The sequence below is a fragment of the Mobula birostris genome, chromosome 3, assembly GCF_030028105.1.
Source record: "Mobula birostris isolate sMobBir1 chromosome 3, sMobBir1.hap1, whole genome shotgun sequence".
In the NCBI taxonomy this organism is placed as follows: Eukaryota; Metazoa; Chordata; class Chondrichthyes; order Myliobatiformes; family Myliobatidae; genus Mobula; species Mobula birostris.
The window spans coordinates 43364905-43382396 of record NC_092372.1 but is presented as its reverse complement, the minus strand read 5'-3'; the positions used below and the strand labels follow the sequence as shown (position 1 = coordinate 43382396).

The window sequence follows — 17492 nt, the reverse complement described above, 5'->3', positions numbered from 1 at the left end:
CATATTCTAGGCTGCTAACATTCAGACAGGACAACAAAGGTAAGTTAGCAATCCGTTCACTATCTTTAAAAACTTTTTGCTCTGGGCAACTCTAACATTCCTTATATTGATATTTTCTTAAATTTACTTACCAATTGCATTTGTCCTGAAGACAATCAAACTGCTATTTTTACCTCCTTTCGCTGTGGATGCCATTATATATACAAAGTATTCAGTATTTTTGTCCAGAGATTCCAATGTATACTCAAAAGTATCTGGACTCAGTGTTACAGCTACAAAATAACAGAAATTAATTAGATAGCAGTAAAATAGCATTCAAGATCATGCCTTATTGAATAATATTTGTAATTGGATAGTCTTTCAGAATCTTATTTATTATTAACATTCAGTAAAACGAACGATGGATAAGGTACTCCCAGTTTCACTCCACATTTTACATTGAGCAAGGGGCATAGGCTGTCTTCGTATGAGGAGGAAAGATTACTGCGGCAAATTACTGCGGCCTAAAGATCTAAACTGTGATCTTTAAGAAACTTCAAGAACTGCTTCACAAATAGCAAACATCCAAGGGAAGAGGCAAGTCACTTATTTGAGTCTCATGCAAGTTTGAAAACATAAATCATCTTGTGGAATGACCTTAGCTGTCAGTTCGTTCCACAAGAGGTGTCTGCTTCAAACTCTCTACAATTTCCTAGTAGAGACTAGCACGTGCAACAGGCTAGAAAACAGTTTTGTAATCTGATCCAATTTGTTGCAGGATTATAAAACAGATTTCCCTATGTAACTCCAAGGAAACTGCAGGAATTGGTACTCCAGGAATTCTGTTTTGGAGTACAATCAGGCAACACCCCTTAAGAAGACACGTTTGCACTGACATCCAAATTTTGTAGGGGTGTGCAGGTATTCCTGAACTGAACAGTCAGCACTTCTCAGGAAGGGTTGGGTGCATTCTTTTTTTTTAAATGTAACCTATTTCTGTAATGTAGATTGTATTCTATTTGTATAATATATTATTGAGTAATAATGTGAAAATACATAGCCATCTAGAGACATGCTCAGCAGCTTCTATGAGGGTCCAGTTGGCTCTTTTCTTCGCAGCTCCCATAATGTCAATGGTAGAGTAGGTTCTGCAGAGTGAGCAACCCGCAAAACCTCTGTACCCCAACTCTATAGGCTCACATCGTGCCATCCCCCCACCCCCCCACCCCCCCGTCCCTGGCACTGCTCTACCAGCTCCTGGTATTTGGCAATTCTATTGCATAATTCTATTGCATGTAATTTGCAAGTATTAAGCACAACAGATTTAATTTTGTGGAACGACCATTTCATTCCACACAATTAAATCTGTTTGAACAGCAGAGGAGAGAACTCAAGTTGCAGCAACATTAAAGGAATAGCACAATCTATAGATTGAATAGATGTAGGAGAGTCGTGACAGGACCATGTAGAGTTGCATAAAGAGGCACATACAAGGAATAAGCAATGAGCTATTCACAATGATAACACAGGCATTTCCAGTCACAAAATTGATCTGGGTTCCCTTACCTTTTTCACCTTTCTCAGATTTATAAAAGATGGTGTAATTGGTAATGAAACCACGTCGCTTTTCTAAGGGAATTTCCTGCCATTTAATCGTAACCTCTGTTCCTCTTGCATTATGAATAGCGCCGCTTGGTCCTTCTGCTGGATCTAAAGATATCTTAGTTTAACATTGTGTGGCAGACCTAATAAGATGCAGCAATCTTCTCACTTCATCCTCAACAAATAATAGTTCAACACAATGGGGAACTTTTACACACAAAGATTCTGTAGATGCAAAGTAACACACAACTCAGCAGGTCGGGCAGCATGATGGAGAGGAGTAAAGATTCAACATTTCAGAATGAGTCTCGATGGAGAGATTTAATCCGCCTATTCTCGATTGCTCTGCCTGACCTGCTGAGTTCCTCCAGCATTTTGTGTCACAGTCCTTACACTTCAACTGTGACATTATTTCAGAAGTAATTTATTGATCATAAACAATCTAGGAAGGGGCATAAAAGGTTGCTTGTATAGATAAACCAGGATTACATTCTTTCACATCACCATCTGCTCGGGATTACATCTCTCCCATTTGCTTTATATTCACACACTTGCTAGCACACTCTACTTCCTTAGGGGTTTGCAAAGATTCAGTATGACATCCAAGATCTTGACAACCTTCTATAGATGTTTGGTGGAGAGTATATTGACTGGTTGAACCACAGCCTGGTCTGGAAACCCAATGCCCTTGAACAGAAAAGCAGACAAAAAATAGTGGATTCGTCCCAGTTCATCACGAATAAAGCCCTCCCCACTACTGAGCATTGATACAGGAAAGCAACATCTATCACCAAGGACCCCATCACCCAGGTCATGCTTTCGTCTCACTTCTGCCATCAGGAAGATGGTACAGGAGCCTCAGGATTCACACCACCAGATTCAGGAACCATCAACCATCAGGATCTTAAACCAGAGGGGATAACTGAATTGCTCCCATAACCTATGCACCCATTTTCAAGTTCTCTTCATTTCATGTTCTCGATATTTATTGCTTATTTATTTATTATTATTATTATATTTTTCTTTCTTTTTGAATATGCACAGTTCTTTGTCTTTTGCACACTGGTTGTTCCCTCTGTTGGAGTGGTCCTTCATTTTCTACTGCGGCTATTGGATTTATTGAGTATGGCCGCAAGAAAATGTATATGGTGACATATATGTATTTTGATAACAAAGTTACTTTGAACTTGGAACTTTGAGAAATGATTGGCACCAATAATTGTTCAGGCCTTTAAATAAACGAGGTCTAGAAGCTGCCCTTCCAGCACCACTCCACCCACCAGATTCTGACCTCCGACTCTCTGATCCTGAGAAGTTCTAGGTCCCCTGCCATCAGGCTTTTATCTTATATGCAAGCCCACTTGTCCTCTTTCTTCCACAACACCATGAAGTATTGACTAACTGGGCAGGTGCTATGGCTGGCATGGACTAGTTGGGCCAAAGGGCCTGAATCAGTTCTGTATTGCTCAATAATTCTATGATTCTACTAATAAGGCAATCTCTGTGTATTTCTAATTGCATTTTCCCTCACAGATTGGGTCCAGCTGATTGGATCTGCAATCTGTTGCTTTTGGCCATGTCACTCATTATTCAATAAGTTCCACAAATGCAGTTACTTACACAAAAATAGCTAGAAATCAAAGCAATATGAAAATTAGGGATAAGTACAAAGTAAAGTAACACTTCCATATTTGCAATTCAATCAAAAATCACCGTAATATTACACTGTAATATTGGTACTTATAGTTAATTACCAAACAGAAGAATGGATACTACTTTAACTCCAGTCAAAAAGCAAGAAATATCAATTGCTGGAAACCACTCAAGTTATTCTAACTGTCTCGATTTTACTGTTCTCTCTGGGACATTTCTTGTTTGTATATCAGGAAATGTGGACTTTGAACTGAGCCAGCTTGGCCAGCTGCATTTCCGAACTGATGACATTAACTGGATTTCTGGAACAGAATAATGCCGCCTGATGTCAGATATGATGTTACACATTCATTATAAAGTACCAAACCATTCTTTCACATCAAGGTCTCTGGAATCCCCTCATTACCCTTTGGGAATTTACTTACAACTTTGTTGCAGATATGCTAGAGTTGAACATGGATTTCCTGGACCATCATTGTACAAAGCATAAACAGTAATGTTATAGCACACAAATGGTTTAAAATCACCTGTGAAAGAATAAAATGAAAAGTTGTGTTTTGTCAGATTCTATATCTTTTTAGAAAATATGGACAATTGCAAAATTCATAACATTGAAAATATTATCATAATTATTGAAATTTTTATTCCAAAGTTTGAATGGTTGGCAATCAATATGCTTTAGCATTGTTATAGTCATACTTTATTGATCCCGAGGGAACTGGTTTTCGTCACAGTTGCACCAACCAAGAATAGAGTATAAATAAAGCAAAATAAAACCATAAAAAATTAAATAGTAATATGTAAATGCCAGGAAATAAGTCCAGGACCAGCCTATTGGCTCAGGGTGTCTGACCCTCCAAGGGAGGAGTTGTAAAGTTTGATGGCCACAGGCAGGAATGACTTCCTATGACGCTCTGTGTTGCATCTCGGTGGAATGAGTCTCTGGCTGAATGTACTCCTGTGCCCACCCAGTACATTATGTAGTGGATGGGAGACATTGACCAAGATGGCATGCAACTTGGACAGCATCCTCTTTTCAGACACCACCGTCAGAGAGTCCAGTTCCATCCCCACAACATCACTGGCCTTACGAATGAGTTTGTTGATTCTGTTGGTGTCTGCTACCCTCAGCCTGCTGCCCCTGCACACAACAGCAGACGTGATAGCACTGGCCACCACAGACTCGTAGGACATCCTCAGCATCGTCCGACAGATGTTAAAGGACCTCAGTCTCCTCAGGAAATAGAGATGGCTCTGACTCTTCTTGTAGACAGCCTCAGTGTTCTTTGACCAGTCCAGTTTATTGTCAATTCGTACCCCCAGGTATCTGTAATCCTCCACCATGTCCACACTGACCCCCTGGATGGAAACAGGGGTCACCGGTACCTTAGCTCTCCTCAGGTCCACCACCAGCTCCTTAGTCTTTTTCACATTAAGCTGCAGATAATTCTGCTCACACCATGTGACAAAGTTTTCTACCGTAGCCCTGTACTCAGCCTCATCTCCCTTGCTGATGCATCCAACTATGGCAGAGTCATCCGAAAACTTCTGAAGATGACAAGACTCTGTGCAGTAGTTGAAGTCCAAGGTGTAAATGGTGAAGAGAAAGGGAGACAAGACAGTCCCCTGTCTAATAACATTAAATATTAAATGGATTGTCAGGCTGCCTTGCTCATTTATTGTGCTATTTAGGGTAGATATGAGACCTATGGAATATGGACGAGGCAAGTTCCACCCCTGGTCTTCACTACTTTAGCAGATTACTACTATTTTCCCACTCCTCATCTCCATCCAATATTACACACTGATGCAATGTGCAATTCCTCTGATTCACTTTTGGTTCGGGGCATCTCTAACAGGACCAGCACTTATTGGCCTTGAGAAGGTGACGATGAGCCATCTTCTTGAACCATTGCAATACTTCTGGTGACACTACTCCTTCAATGCTGCCTGGGTTGGGGCTTCTGGGATTTGAGAGAATGGTGAGTTATTTCTACGGTCAGGATGGTGTACAGCAGGACAAAATATTTCAGTGGGGGTACTCCTATGCACATGGTACCCTTGCCCTCCTTGGTCTAGAAGCTGTTGGTTTAGGAGGTGCTGGTGGAGTAATGTGAGTGAGTGAGTGAGTGAGTGAGTGAGCGAGTGAGTAACTGCACTGTATTTTGTAGATGGTCAACATCCCTGTCACTCTGAGCCAGGGATGAAATTTTAGTAAGAGACAGTTCCCTTAAATCTTTATCTTTCAGAACATTTGGTGCAGTAGACAATCACCTTAAACTAGCATCAACACAGTAGTATCCTTTAATGTAACATGATAAGTGCTTACCCTGTAAATACGTCATTTCAGTATTATTTCCTTCATATTGCCAATGCAGTGGCCCGGCACAGGGGCTTGTATCCAAAAACAAACACCATTCAATGCTATATCCACTATCCGGTCGTTCTAGAGCCTTCCACTGTGTGAGCAGTCGGTTATTCTGTGATGTAACTTGAACATACTGGATAGTTGTGGGAGCTTGTTTGTTAAAATAAACAGCTATTAGTGTACATCATGGGATGAAACAAAATATAATTGTAAAAATACCACCATTATAGTTGTGCAGCAGAAACAAACCGTTGTTGATTTAAGTTTTAATTGGTTTCTACTGCCAATATGTAGGCAAGGAACCTATTTCCCACTCTGCCGATGCCACTGAAACTAGTTCCTTTCTGAAGGTTCTTAAAATGCTCCTTAAAATCGTGGAAGGTTATTACAGAGGAGGTGTTCAACCTATTGTTAATACTTGTCTTTATGTAGAACTGTACACATCTAATCACAGTGATCTTTCCTCTCCGCGGCACTTTGTCTAAAATAAGAAGGAAGAGCTGGGTTCAAGTTTAATTTGGTTCATTGTCTGTGGTAGTGAAGTAGCAGCTAAGGACCACAGGACCGTATGTCAAAGGAGCAATGCGGCCCATTGAGAATGCTCTGCCATTTTAATCATGACTGATTTTAGAATGTATCAATGTATTAATAAGATGAATGAAGATAAGTTAGATTTCCAGTTCAGTAATGTGACCAGCCATTAAGAAGCATTCAAGAATGTTTTAGAAAGGAATGCAATTGACACTTTTCTATACATTAGGGACTTTTAAGAAGCTCTTAGATATGTACATTGACGATAGAAAAATGGAGGTCTTTGTGGGAAGGAAGTGTTAGGTAGAGCTTGGAATAAGTTGAAAGGTTGGCACAACATCGTGGGCGAAAGGCCTGTACTTTGCTGTACTGTTCTACAGTATGTTCTATGCTTCTCCGAGCAGAGTTACAAACTGACGGAAATAGTAAATTAGGAGATGGGAAGAACAACGGAATTACACTAATGTTTATTTTGTATCATATTCCTGATAATAATTCATTCTTCTACTTCTCCTGCAAAAAGATTTCAGTTAAATAATTGTGGTGCATTAAAAACATACCTGTCTGGTTTACAGCTGGAACTATCAGGACTGCCTTAGGAGAATCGCCCGCTGAATTATAAGCAATGACAGTTACAACGTGCGCTTCATGCGTCAGCAACAAGGAATAATTCAAAGATGTTGTGTTATCCTGTTGCACCAATGTTTGATCCCATCGCTTCTCAGACCATATCCTGTATCCCAAAATGATTCCATTTGCTATAGACTTGCTCAAAGCCTGCGTCAAAAAATAGATCATTTCCTGTCAGTATAGACTGTGAAATTGTTGTTAAGCTGTGCTATGACTCATTGTTTCTGATTTTGTACTTAAGATTTCAAGGCTGCCAGGCTCTGTAGAAATAGGACAAAAGCAATCTGTTGTTCAAGAACTGATGCAGGAGGGAAGGCTTCAGGTTTTTGGGAATCTCACCTGGGGTAGAGGTGACATTTACAAGAAGTTACATCTGAACAAATGGGATAAATGTCTTATTAGGGAAGTGTTGGATTAGACTGTACAGTTATTTTTCTAGCAACACACATAAAAGTTGCTGGTGAACACAGCAGGTTATTTTTCTTGTAGTTTACCTTTTTTATTGCCCTGAAATCTTTCGTGTAAAGACTTCTATACATGTAATTCTTCAGGGATTTTTTTATTGGTTGTAATTGTGGGTGTCGCATTACTTGAGTGGGAGTATCATATTGGTTAATTCAAGCAATTCAATTTGAATGGGATGTCTGTTATCAGCAATTTGGTGTACGAGGGTCAGATCATGTTAATTCGGTTTCTTTTCCTCTTTTGTCTTGAATCTTTGGCTACGTCCACACTACGCCAGATAATTTTGAAAACGCCGGTTTTGAGTAAAAACGACAGGCGTACACACTAAGCATTTTTCAAAATATCTCTGTTCACACTAACACGGATATTTGGGCGAATCTCCTCTACTGGGCACGCGCAGGACGCACAGAAAACAAGCAAAGAGGAAACTGTATACTTAGTGCGCGTTTGTCCAGTTACAGAGTAGAAAAACTTAAAAGGAATTGCTCTTGGCTCTTGCGCAGGAGGACATAAAACTGAAAAAAAACAAATACTGGAGCGTATGGAGGCAACTGACAGGGAGTTCACGGACAGTATGACCCGGCTGATGACGAACATTGAAAAACTGACTAACTCTGTTGCATTAATAAAACACCTTGTTAAATGTATAAAATATGTCTGCATCAGTGTTATCTTGCATTTCCATACAATGTTACATTAGGCTGTTACACATATATTGTCAGAGAAGTACTTGCATAAATAGGTAAACCACCTTCATACAAGCAAGGACAGAAAACAGGGCAAAGTGAGTTTACTTATTTATTCAGTAAGCTATGGGTCAAAATATTTGGTGAGTACATTTCTAACTCTTCTGGCTTCAGTCTCGTTGCTGTCTGTTCTGAAATTGTTAGGTTCTGCGAAGCGCAGAATCAAATATTGCTGTGATGATTGTACGTTCTAGTATCAATTGTTTGGCGACAATAAAGTAGTAATAATAATAAGAAGAAGAAAACAATGAAATGCCGCGCTGCCGCCATCCGTTGACAGCAGTTTTAAAAAGCTCCAGTTACCCCATACACACTGCAACGGATATTAGGCGTTTTCCATTTTCCAATTTATTCACTCTGGAGACCGTTTCTGAAAATCTCCATTTTCGTGGGATGAAAACGCCATTTTAGTGTGGACAGAGGGTCAAAACGAAGAGAAAAAACTTTGTGTGGATGTAGCCTTTGTTCCTTTTCCTGCCGCTAGGGCCTTTAGGTCCTTCTATCTTGCCTTTTCTCACTTTTTCTTTGTTTTTGTAACGCTTAAAAAATGATTGTAAACAACAAGTTTATGCTTCATTCTTGACTTATGAAGATCCTCAGATCAAAACCATTGACAGTCAACAATTTTAGTGTGATTGGCAGAATGGTTATAAAGGTTAAGGTCTTGGAAGAATCCTAGATGAAATGGAAACATTTGTGTGCATGTTTAAATAGGAGGTAAGACCTTCCTCCTAATTTTCCAACTTAACTGAGAAATCACCTATCTAATGGAAGCTTAGGAGTAAAGGAAAACTATAGTATACTTTGCTCTTCTGGAAAAGTCAGACCTGCGCTAAAATTAACACCATACTCAAATTAAATTTGTACTGCCCTGTGGAGTACCTAGGAAACCTTCCAATTGTAATCCAGTGCTTATAAAAAATATTTACATTGCAATCCAATGAAAAAAAATGTAGTTTGTAAACCAATAATATTTTGATTGCAATCCTACAAAATACCAATTGTAGTCCTACAAATTAAATTGCCATTGTACAAAATTCTAATTGCAATCTGAAAATAAAATTCCGATTGCAATCCCAAAATAATATTCTAATCACATTCCTAATGATCCAACTGTAATTCTAAAATAATATTCCAACTGCAATCCTAAAAAGATAATTCTGATCGCAATCCTATGATATTTTGACGTAATTCAGCAGTATTTCAATCCCAGTCAAGCAAACGCAGAAAGTACATAGAAATTAAGTGGTACATGTGATTAAATTGAGACAATAGCCAAAGTCGAGAACTGAACCTTCAGTTATGTGTGAACAGACGACTGAGGATTTGAAATCTCATATTTCAATTTGATGAGATTAATGAAATATACCATCAATGTTGAGTCTATATAAAGGCATGTGATAAGATGCGGAGAATGCCCGAGAGAAAGGAAAAACCTGGATTGTTTAGAGCAATCTCATTGCATTTAAAGAAACAAACACATGGTCAGTTTGGTCAAATATGTGAGTTAGTGGAAGAAGTGAAGAGGTTAACTGAACAAGTGGAAAAGAAAAGGGAAAACTACAAAAACAGAGAGGGGTAAAAATTCTAAAGAGCAAATCTCTACATTATAACCATATAACAATTACAGCATGGAAACAGGCCATCTCGGCCCTTCTAGTCCATGCCAAACTCTTACCCTATCCTAGTCCCACCGACCTGCACACAGCCCATAACCCTCCATTCCTTTCCTGTCCATATATCTATCCAATTTAACTTAAAACGACAACATCGAACCTGCCTCAACCACTTCTGCTGGAAGCTCGTTCCACACAGCTACCACTCTCTGAGTAAAGAAGTTCCCCCTCATGCTACCCCTAAACTTTTGTCATCTAATTCTCAACCCATGTCCTCTTGTTTGAATCTCCCTCACTCTCAATGGAAAAAGTCTAACCACGTCAACTCTATCAATCCCCCTCATAATTTTAAACACCTCTATCAAGTCCCCGCTCAACCTGCTACGCTCCGAAGAATAAAGATGTAACTTGTTCAACCTTTATTAACTGAATGAATGAAAGAACAACATCATAAATGTAATTGGATCAAAATGTACTGCATGGGGCTTCAGAATAAACTGTAGCATTATCAGAAAACCCAACAGGGATCTCAAGTGGGCAATCCTGCCAGGGACACTTCTCCTTGGGAAACATTCCCTACATTGGACTGTCTTCCAAGACAGTGCCGCCATTCAAACACTGAGGAATTACATGACATGGACTTTACAGTGACTTCTAGCCACTTAAGTGGGGATGACAGTGATGGAAAAACTAGCATTGTCAGCCAAGTCACAGCTTGGTACAATAAAGACCAAGAAAGTGAAAACACACAGGACTGAAAGTGGAACCATGAAAGGAGGCAGATGGTTTTCCATCAACCACCTTAACTGGTAAAAATCGAAAAATGGTCCAAAGAAATGCCACATCCTAAAAAAAGAAAGTTTAAAGACCTGGGCTGCACATCAACAAATAAGAATATATACAATCTGTACCTGTATTCATGGCTCCGTCTGTCTAAGTAGACAATGGATGCACCCATTCCAGGGTGCAGACCTGGGCGATAAATATGGAGATCCTGGGCTGCCCAGACATCAAGATCTCCCTCCGGCCTCGCAGATGTGGTCCAAAGGAATGCGAAGTATTACACTTGGCATCAGCTTGGCTGCAGGAGCTGCCGGGAGGTGACGTGATACGTCATCCAGCCGCCTCAGGGGCTCCACTCCGGATTTGTGTAGGGTTTACTCCTCAGCCTTCTCTTCTCCCGAAGATACCCACAAGGCAGTGGGATCCGTAACCCTGGATAGGGGCCCATACCGGGTATGGTCAGCCGGAGCCAGCTGAGCCCAGGACTCATGTAAGGCAAGGTTGTCACGCCCTGTAGTAGTGACATATGGAGCCACTACCCACTACCCACTACCTTTGTACCCATATAATGGTATCCAAATTTTAGCTACGATGTTAGCTTCTCAGCAAAACAGCCAGTTGACTCCGTGTTCGCAACTACATAGGAGATGATAAACAAAATATACAAGGTGGTTGGTATGCTATTAAGAGGTGATTGGAAGAACAAGTCCCAATATAAACTGATTGGAAGAAAGTGTTGATTGCAAGCAAATTATTTCAGTGGATATTCCTGAATATGAGGAATGCTACAAGACAATGCGGTTAAAATATTCAGGAATTCCAGGAATAAATGAAGGTAACATTGAGGATTCTATATGTGGTGCTTTGAAGTCAACTTTTAAGGATGGTTTGAAACCAGATATTTCCAAAACGGTGAAGTTGAGGAAACTAAATTGGGGTGAAGTTGGTGTTCCATATAGTGAGCTAGTAAGCCGACAAACAAGTGGAAGGAGATATCGAAATCGGAATGTGATCATCACAGTTAAGTCAGTGAGTCAGCCACCGACCATGAGTCAACAGTTGGTTGCTTGCTGGTCAACAGCCACAGCTGGGCAGGTGAGTCAGCAGCCAATGCTCATTAACCTACAGAAAAAGTGGGACTGCCTTTCACCACAGAAATCTCAGTCTGAGCCACACCTCTGAGGCCAATCCCCTAAAACAAAATGTCTTCATTGTGGTAAAAAAAATGACATTGGGCTATTCATTGTTGGTATAGGAATGAAGGTGGAAAACAGGAACAAGCTGAACAACAAGTTCAATCCTCTGCCCCACAAAAGTTGGGAGATCTTGACCTGATCATATGGTCTCAACAAGCAATGTTGGGTGTGATGGACGTATTATTGCATTCAAAAATGTTTAAGCTCTTCACTGCAGCCTTTCCTTCTTGCCTTGGTGGAGCAAACATCAGACAACTTATATGTTAACTTATTAATTGGAAATGAATGTGCTGAATTCTTGTTAGACTATGACGACCATGACTGGGCCAGTAAGATGCAAATTATAACAAAGAAACGCCTGGTGAGCCCAGATCTGATTTTGTACACCAATGGCTCCTTAGCGCCTGAGGGAGGAATTTGAATGGCTGTATGGGCAGTTGTTTCTGAAACTGAAATGCTGGTATCAGGAAGCTTGGCTCCTGGTACCTCTGTGCAACAAGCAGAACTGAAAGGTCTGATTGAAGCTTGTAAGATGGCAGAAGGAATATCAGCTAATATCTGCACTGATTCTTGAGGTGTTTTTGGATTTGTTTATGACTTTGGAAACTTATGGAGCCAAAAGGATGTCTTACAGCTGTAAGAACCCCAATCAAGAATGGCCAACTAGTACAAGAACTTATGGATGCCATCAGAAGTTACTGTATTAAAATGTAAAAGCCGCTCCAAAGTGCCCACAATGGAAAGCCACGGAAATGCATTTGCAGGAGAAATTGCAAAAAGGGCAGCACACAAAGGAGTAAAAGAAATAAAAGAAGTACTGGGAAACGGACTACTGAAATTATGGAAACAAATTGAACTCTGTATCGCAGACGAACGTACAAGAAATTCGAGAGATGCAAGCTCAATTCTCTAACAATGAAAAGTGGTTTTGGATGAAGAATGGTGGAGGTTAAGCAGTGAAGGAGTGTGGAATCCAAAGTTCAGGGCACAGATTCAACAAACAGTTGAAAGATGCACAATGCACTAGAAAACAAATCCTGGAGCAGCAGAAAAGCTTCCACAATTAAGTGTTCCTGCCCCACCTGGTCCATTTTTACACTACAAGTGGACTGCATTACTTTGCCAAAGCGACAGAGATACTCACACATGCTGGTAATAGTGAACAAGATTTCAAGATGGGCGAAAAATATTCCAGCAAGGAAAGCCATTGCCACACACACAGCAAAAACTATCAACAAGGACTATACTCCTAGATGGGGATTGTCACGTCACATTGATTCTGACCAAGGAGTACATTTCACTGGGAGTGTTTGACAGGAATTATGTCAATTGGTGAATATTGAATGGTCTTTTCATGGACCACATCATCCAGAGTCATCAGGACAAGTCAAACAAATGAATGAAATCATCAAACAATGACTAGGTATCATGAGGAAGGCATACCATGGCTACAGCTCCTCCTATGGTCTTGTGTATCATCAGAACAACCTCAAACAAGAAAACTAGGTTAAGTCCATTTGAGGTAGTAACAGGACAACCCATGTCATTGCCAGAAGCTCTTGATCTCAGAGGGGCTGATATACACATTATGGCAAACAGTTTAATTAACAATTGAGTGAAATTAACCTAAGCTGTACAGTCAGCATCTCAATTGCCACTTGGAGTGATCCAACAGAAGGAGAACACACCCTGATTCCTTTAGGGAGGGTCCTGTTTTTTAAAAATTGCAAAGAGAATCACTTGATAGAAAGGTCCTTATCGAATGCTGTTAATTACCAACTTGGCAGTGAAAGTAGAAGATGAAAGTAAGGGGACACATGACAGCCACTGCAAGCAAAGCTAAAGTGGTACCAACTGAGAGAATAAGCACTGAGTTTGATATACCGACTCAGTGCCTACACTGCTGGGCTGCAGTGAACAAAGCACTAATCAGCCAGACTTTGAACAGAGTCGATAACTACTGGACATTATGAAGATTATTCTAATATTATTTTTTGTTTTTATATCTCTACAAAGTTTCCCTGCTCACAATGTGTCGATTGAGATGTGTACTTGTGGGTATCACATGTATTTGCTGATCTGCTGATGCCTCTAGCTGTTTTGTATGTCAATGTACACCACTCACTTCAAAATAGACGTCATGCATAAGATGGTTCTTCAAAATCGTGCGGCATTAAATCGTCTCTTAGTGCTTAAGGGGGGGATATGTATAGTTGTAGGCAAGGAGTGCTGTACTTATATACTGTACCTGACGAGCTGGAAGACATAACTGATATGGCTGATCATATTCGTAAAGGAACAGCTAAAATAAATCAATCTGATGGTTGGGATTTCGTTGACCGGATTCAGTTAAGTCTAGAAAGCTGAGGTTACTCAATATTGCATGCTGTAGCGGTGTGCTACACACAGCGCTAGAATAACCACACGGAGTCGGTGAGTTGGAGTTGCGATAAAAAAATTTATTCAAACTTCGCGGCCTGCTTTAAAGCCTTCCCGTTCTCGCCCTCCCTGGGGCGGGATTGCTGTGGGGAATGCATATTCCCAGACCCTTTCCGCGCGCGGGATTTTCCCTCTGCTGGTGAAGATGGCCTGGCGCCCTTTTTGGGGCCGGCCCTCTGCCTGCGCACGCTGTTTCGTGAGCCGGTTCAAGTGCGCTAGAAAATGGGTCGCCACATAACACCCCCCCCCCCCAGAACCGGCGATACCTCCCCCAATGTCCACAGTCTGGATCGGCCTCTGTTTGGGAAGTCTGCCCCTGCGCCACGGTGCCTGAGCCTGGACCGGCTGCGCCAAGTCCACATGGGCCGGTTTGAGTCGGTCCACCGTGAATACCTCCTCTCTCCCCCCAATGTCCAGCACGAACGTGGTCCCGTTGTTCCTGATCACCTTAAACGGCCCCTCGTAGGGCCGCTGTAGCGGTGCCCGGTGTCCGCTCCGTCGTACAAAAAGAAACTTACAGTTCTGCAGGTCTTTGGGTACGCAGGTCGGGATCTGTCCGTGCTGTGAAGTGGGGATGGGGACCAGGTTACCGAGCCTCTCCCGTAGTCTGTCCAGGACTGTTGCGGGTTCTTCCTCTTGCCCCCTTGGGGCTGGTATGAACTCTCCTGGGACGACCAGGGGTGCGCCGTACACCAACTCGGCTGACGAGGTGTGCAGATCCTCCTTGGGCGCCGTGCGGATTCTGAGCAGGACCCAGGGAAGCTCATCCACCCAGTTAGGCCCCTCCAGGCAGGCCATGAGAGCCGATTTCAGGTGACGGTGGAAGCGCTCCACTAGTCCGTTCGACTGTGGGTGGTAGGCAGTTGTGTGGTGTAGCTGCGATCCTAAAAGGTTGGCCATAGCCAACCACAGGCTGGAGGTGAACTGGGCACCCCTGTCAGAGGTAATGTGGGCCGGTACCCCGAAGCGTGCTACCCAGGTTGCGATCAGTGCTCGGGCGCAGGATTCGGAGGTGGTGTCGGTGAGCGGGACTGCCTCTGGCCATCTGGTGAACCGGTCTATCGTAGTTAGGAGGTACCGCGCTCCTCGTGACACTGGCAGGGGCCGCACGATATCCACATGGATGTGGTCGAACCTCCGGCGGGTGGGTTCGAACTGCTGCGTCGGAGCCTTGGTATGCCGCTGCACCTTGGCCGTTTGGCACTGCATGCACGTTTTGGCCCATTCACTGACCTGCTTACGAAGCCCATGCCACACGAACCTGTTGGCGACCAGCCGGACGGTTGTCCTGATGGAGGGGTGCGCTAAGTTGTGAATGGATTCGAAAACCCGCCAGTGCCAGGCTGCCGGGACGACGGGGCGGGGTTGGCCAGTAGCTATGTCACATAGTAGGGTCCTCTCACCTGGGCCTACGGGGAGGTCTTGGAGCTGCAAACCGGAGACTGCAGTCCTGTAACTGGGGATCTCGGCATCTGCCTGCTGTGCCTCTGCCAGCGCTGCATAGTCCACCCCCTGGGACAGGGCCTGTATGGTAGGTCTGGATAGTGCATCCACCACGACGTTGTCCTTTCCCGAGACATGCCGGATGTCCGTCGTGTACTCGGAGATGTAGGACAGATGTCGCTGCTGCCGGGACGACCAGGGGTCGGACACCTTCAAGAACACAAAGGTAAGCGGTTTGTGGTCTGTGAACGCGATGAAGGGCCTACCTTCTAAGAAGTACCTGAAATGCCGGATTGCCAGGTATAGTGCCAATAGCTCCCGGTCGAAAGCACTGTATTTGAGTTCAGGTGGTCGTAGGTGTTTGCTGAAGAACGCCAGGGGTTGCCAGCGACCCTCGATAAGTTGTTCCAGCACTCCACCGACTGCTGTGTTGGATGCGTCCACCGTGAGGGCAGTAGAAACGTCCGTTCTGGGGTGCACTAGCATCGCGGCGTTTGCCAAGGCTTCTTTGGTTTTAACGAAAGCGGCTGCGGCCTCTTCGTCCCAGGTACTGTCCTTGCCCTTACCCGGCATCAGAGTGAACAGGGGGCGCATGGTTCGGGCTGCTGAGGGGAGGAAACGGTGGTAGAAATTCACCATACCCACAAATTCCTGCAGGCCTTCGGTTGTGTTGGGTCGGGGGAAGTGGCGAACCGCGTCTACCTTGGCGGGCAGAGGTGTTGCCCCGTCTTTAATAATCCTGTGGCCCAGGAAGTCGATGATGTCGAGTCCGAACTGGCATTTGGCCGGGTTGATTGTAAGGCCAAATTCACTCAGGCGGGAGTAGAGCTGGCGGAGGTGGGACAGATGCTCCTGACGACTGCTGCTGGCTATGAGGATGTCGTCCAAATAGATGAATGCAAAGTCCAGGTCGCGTCCCACCACGTCCATTAACCGCTGGAACGTCTGTGCGGCATTCTTTAGACCAAACGGCATTCGGAGGAATTCGAAAAATCTGAAAGGGGTGCTGAGAGCTGTTTTGGGGATGTCGTCCGGATGTACCGGGATTTGATGGTATCCCCGGACGAGGTCTACCTTGGAAAAGATCCTTGCGCCGTGTAGGCTTGCTGCAAAGTCTTGAATGTGTGGCACAGGGTAGCGGTCTGGCGTTGTAGCCTCGTTCAGCCTGCGGTAGTCACCACATGGTCTCCAGCCCCCCGTTGCCTTGGGCGCCATGTGCAGGGGGGAGGCCCATGGGCCGTCGGACCGTCATATGAGCCTGGGCCTTGGCGGACCGTCATATGAGCTGGGCCTTGGTGTTTCCTGGGAATTTGCAGGGTGGTCTACAGCGGCGGGCCTCTGTGCCCCACCGCTGGTGGTAGAAGCACCATTGTTCGTTGGGCTCTGCTGCCGGGCCTGGTCTGGTCTGTCGTTGGGCACGTGGCTTGGTGATCTGTGCGACGGATGCCCCTCACTCCCTCTTGGCATTCCACAACACATCTGCTCGAGCCACCACCTCCCGGGGGTCGCTGAAATCTGTGTCGGACAGCAGCAGGCGTATGTCCTCAGGCAGTTGCTCTAGGAATGCCTGCTCAAACATGAGGCAGGGTTTGTGTCATGCAGCCAGGGCCAGCATTTCGTTCATTAATGCCGATAGTGGCCTGTCTCCCAAACCGTCCAGGTGCATTAAGTGGCGTGCTCGTTCGCACCGTCGGAGTCCAAAAGTCCTTATGAGCAGGGCTTTGAATGCTGTGTATTTGCCGTTCTCTGAGGGCGACTGTATAAACTCCTCAACTTGTGCAGCTGTCTCCTGGTCAAGGGAGCTCAGCACGTAGTAGTAGCGAGTGGACTCCGAGGTTATCTGCCGAATGTGGAATTGTGCTTCTGCCTGTTCCAACCACAGATGGGGTCTCAGCGGCCAAAAGCTTGGTAGTTGTAATGAAGCTGCGTGAACTGATGCGGCGTCGATCATCACTGGCCCAAATATTGTTTGGGCTGTCGGGGTCACCAAATGTAGCGGTGTGCAACACACAGCGCTAGAATAACCACACGGAGTCGCTGA

General features: G+C 43.8%; 1 protein-coding gene across 5 annotated transcripts in view; it reads right to left on the bottom strand.

Moving 5' to 3' along the window:
• The window catches only part of LOC140195000 (interleukin-6 receptor subunit beta-like), a 100835-nt gene that overhangs the window by 23167 nt on the left and 60176 nt on the right, over positions 1–17492 (bottom strand). For all 5 annotated transcript variants that reach the window (XM_072252537.1, XM_072252534.1, XM_072252533.1 and 2 more), the window contains 5 exons: positions 6694–6910; positions 5564–5752; positions 3660–3761; positions 1546–1689; positions 132–272 (listed from right to left, as the gene is read on the bottom strand). In XM_072252537.1, the coding sequence (XP_072108638.1) occupies positions 132–272; positions 1546–1689; positions 3660–3761; positions 5564–5752; positions 6694–6910 (793 nt within the window). The remainder of the gene's footprint in view (positions 1–131; positions 273–1545; positions 1690–3659; positions 3762–5563; positions 5753–6693; positions 6911–17492) is intronic.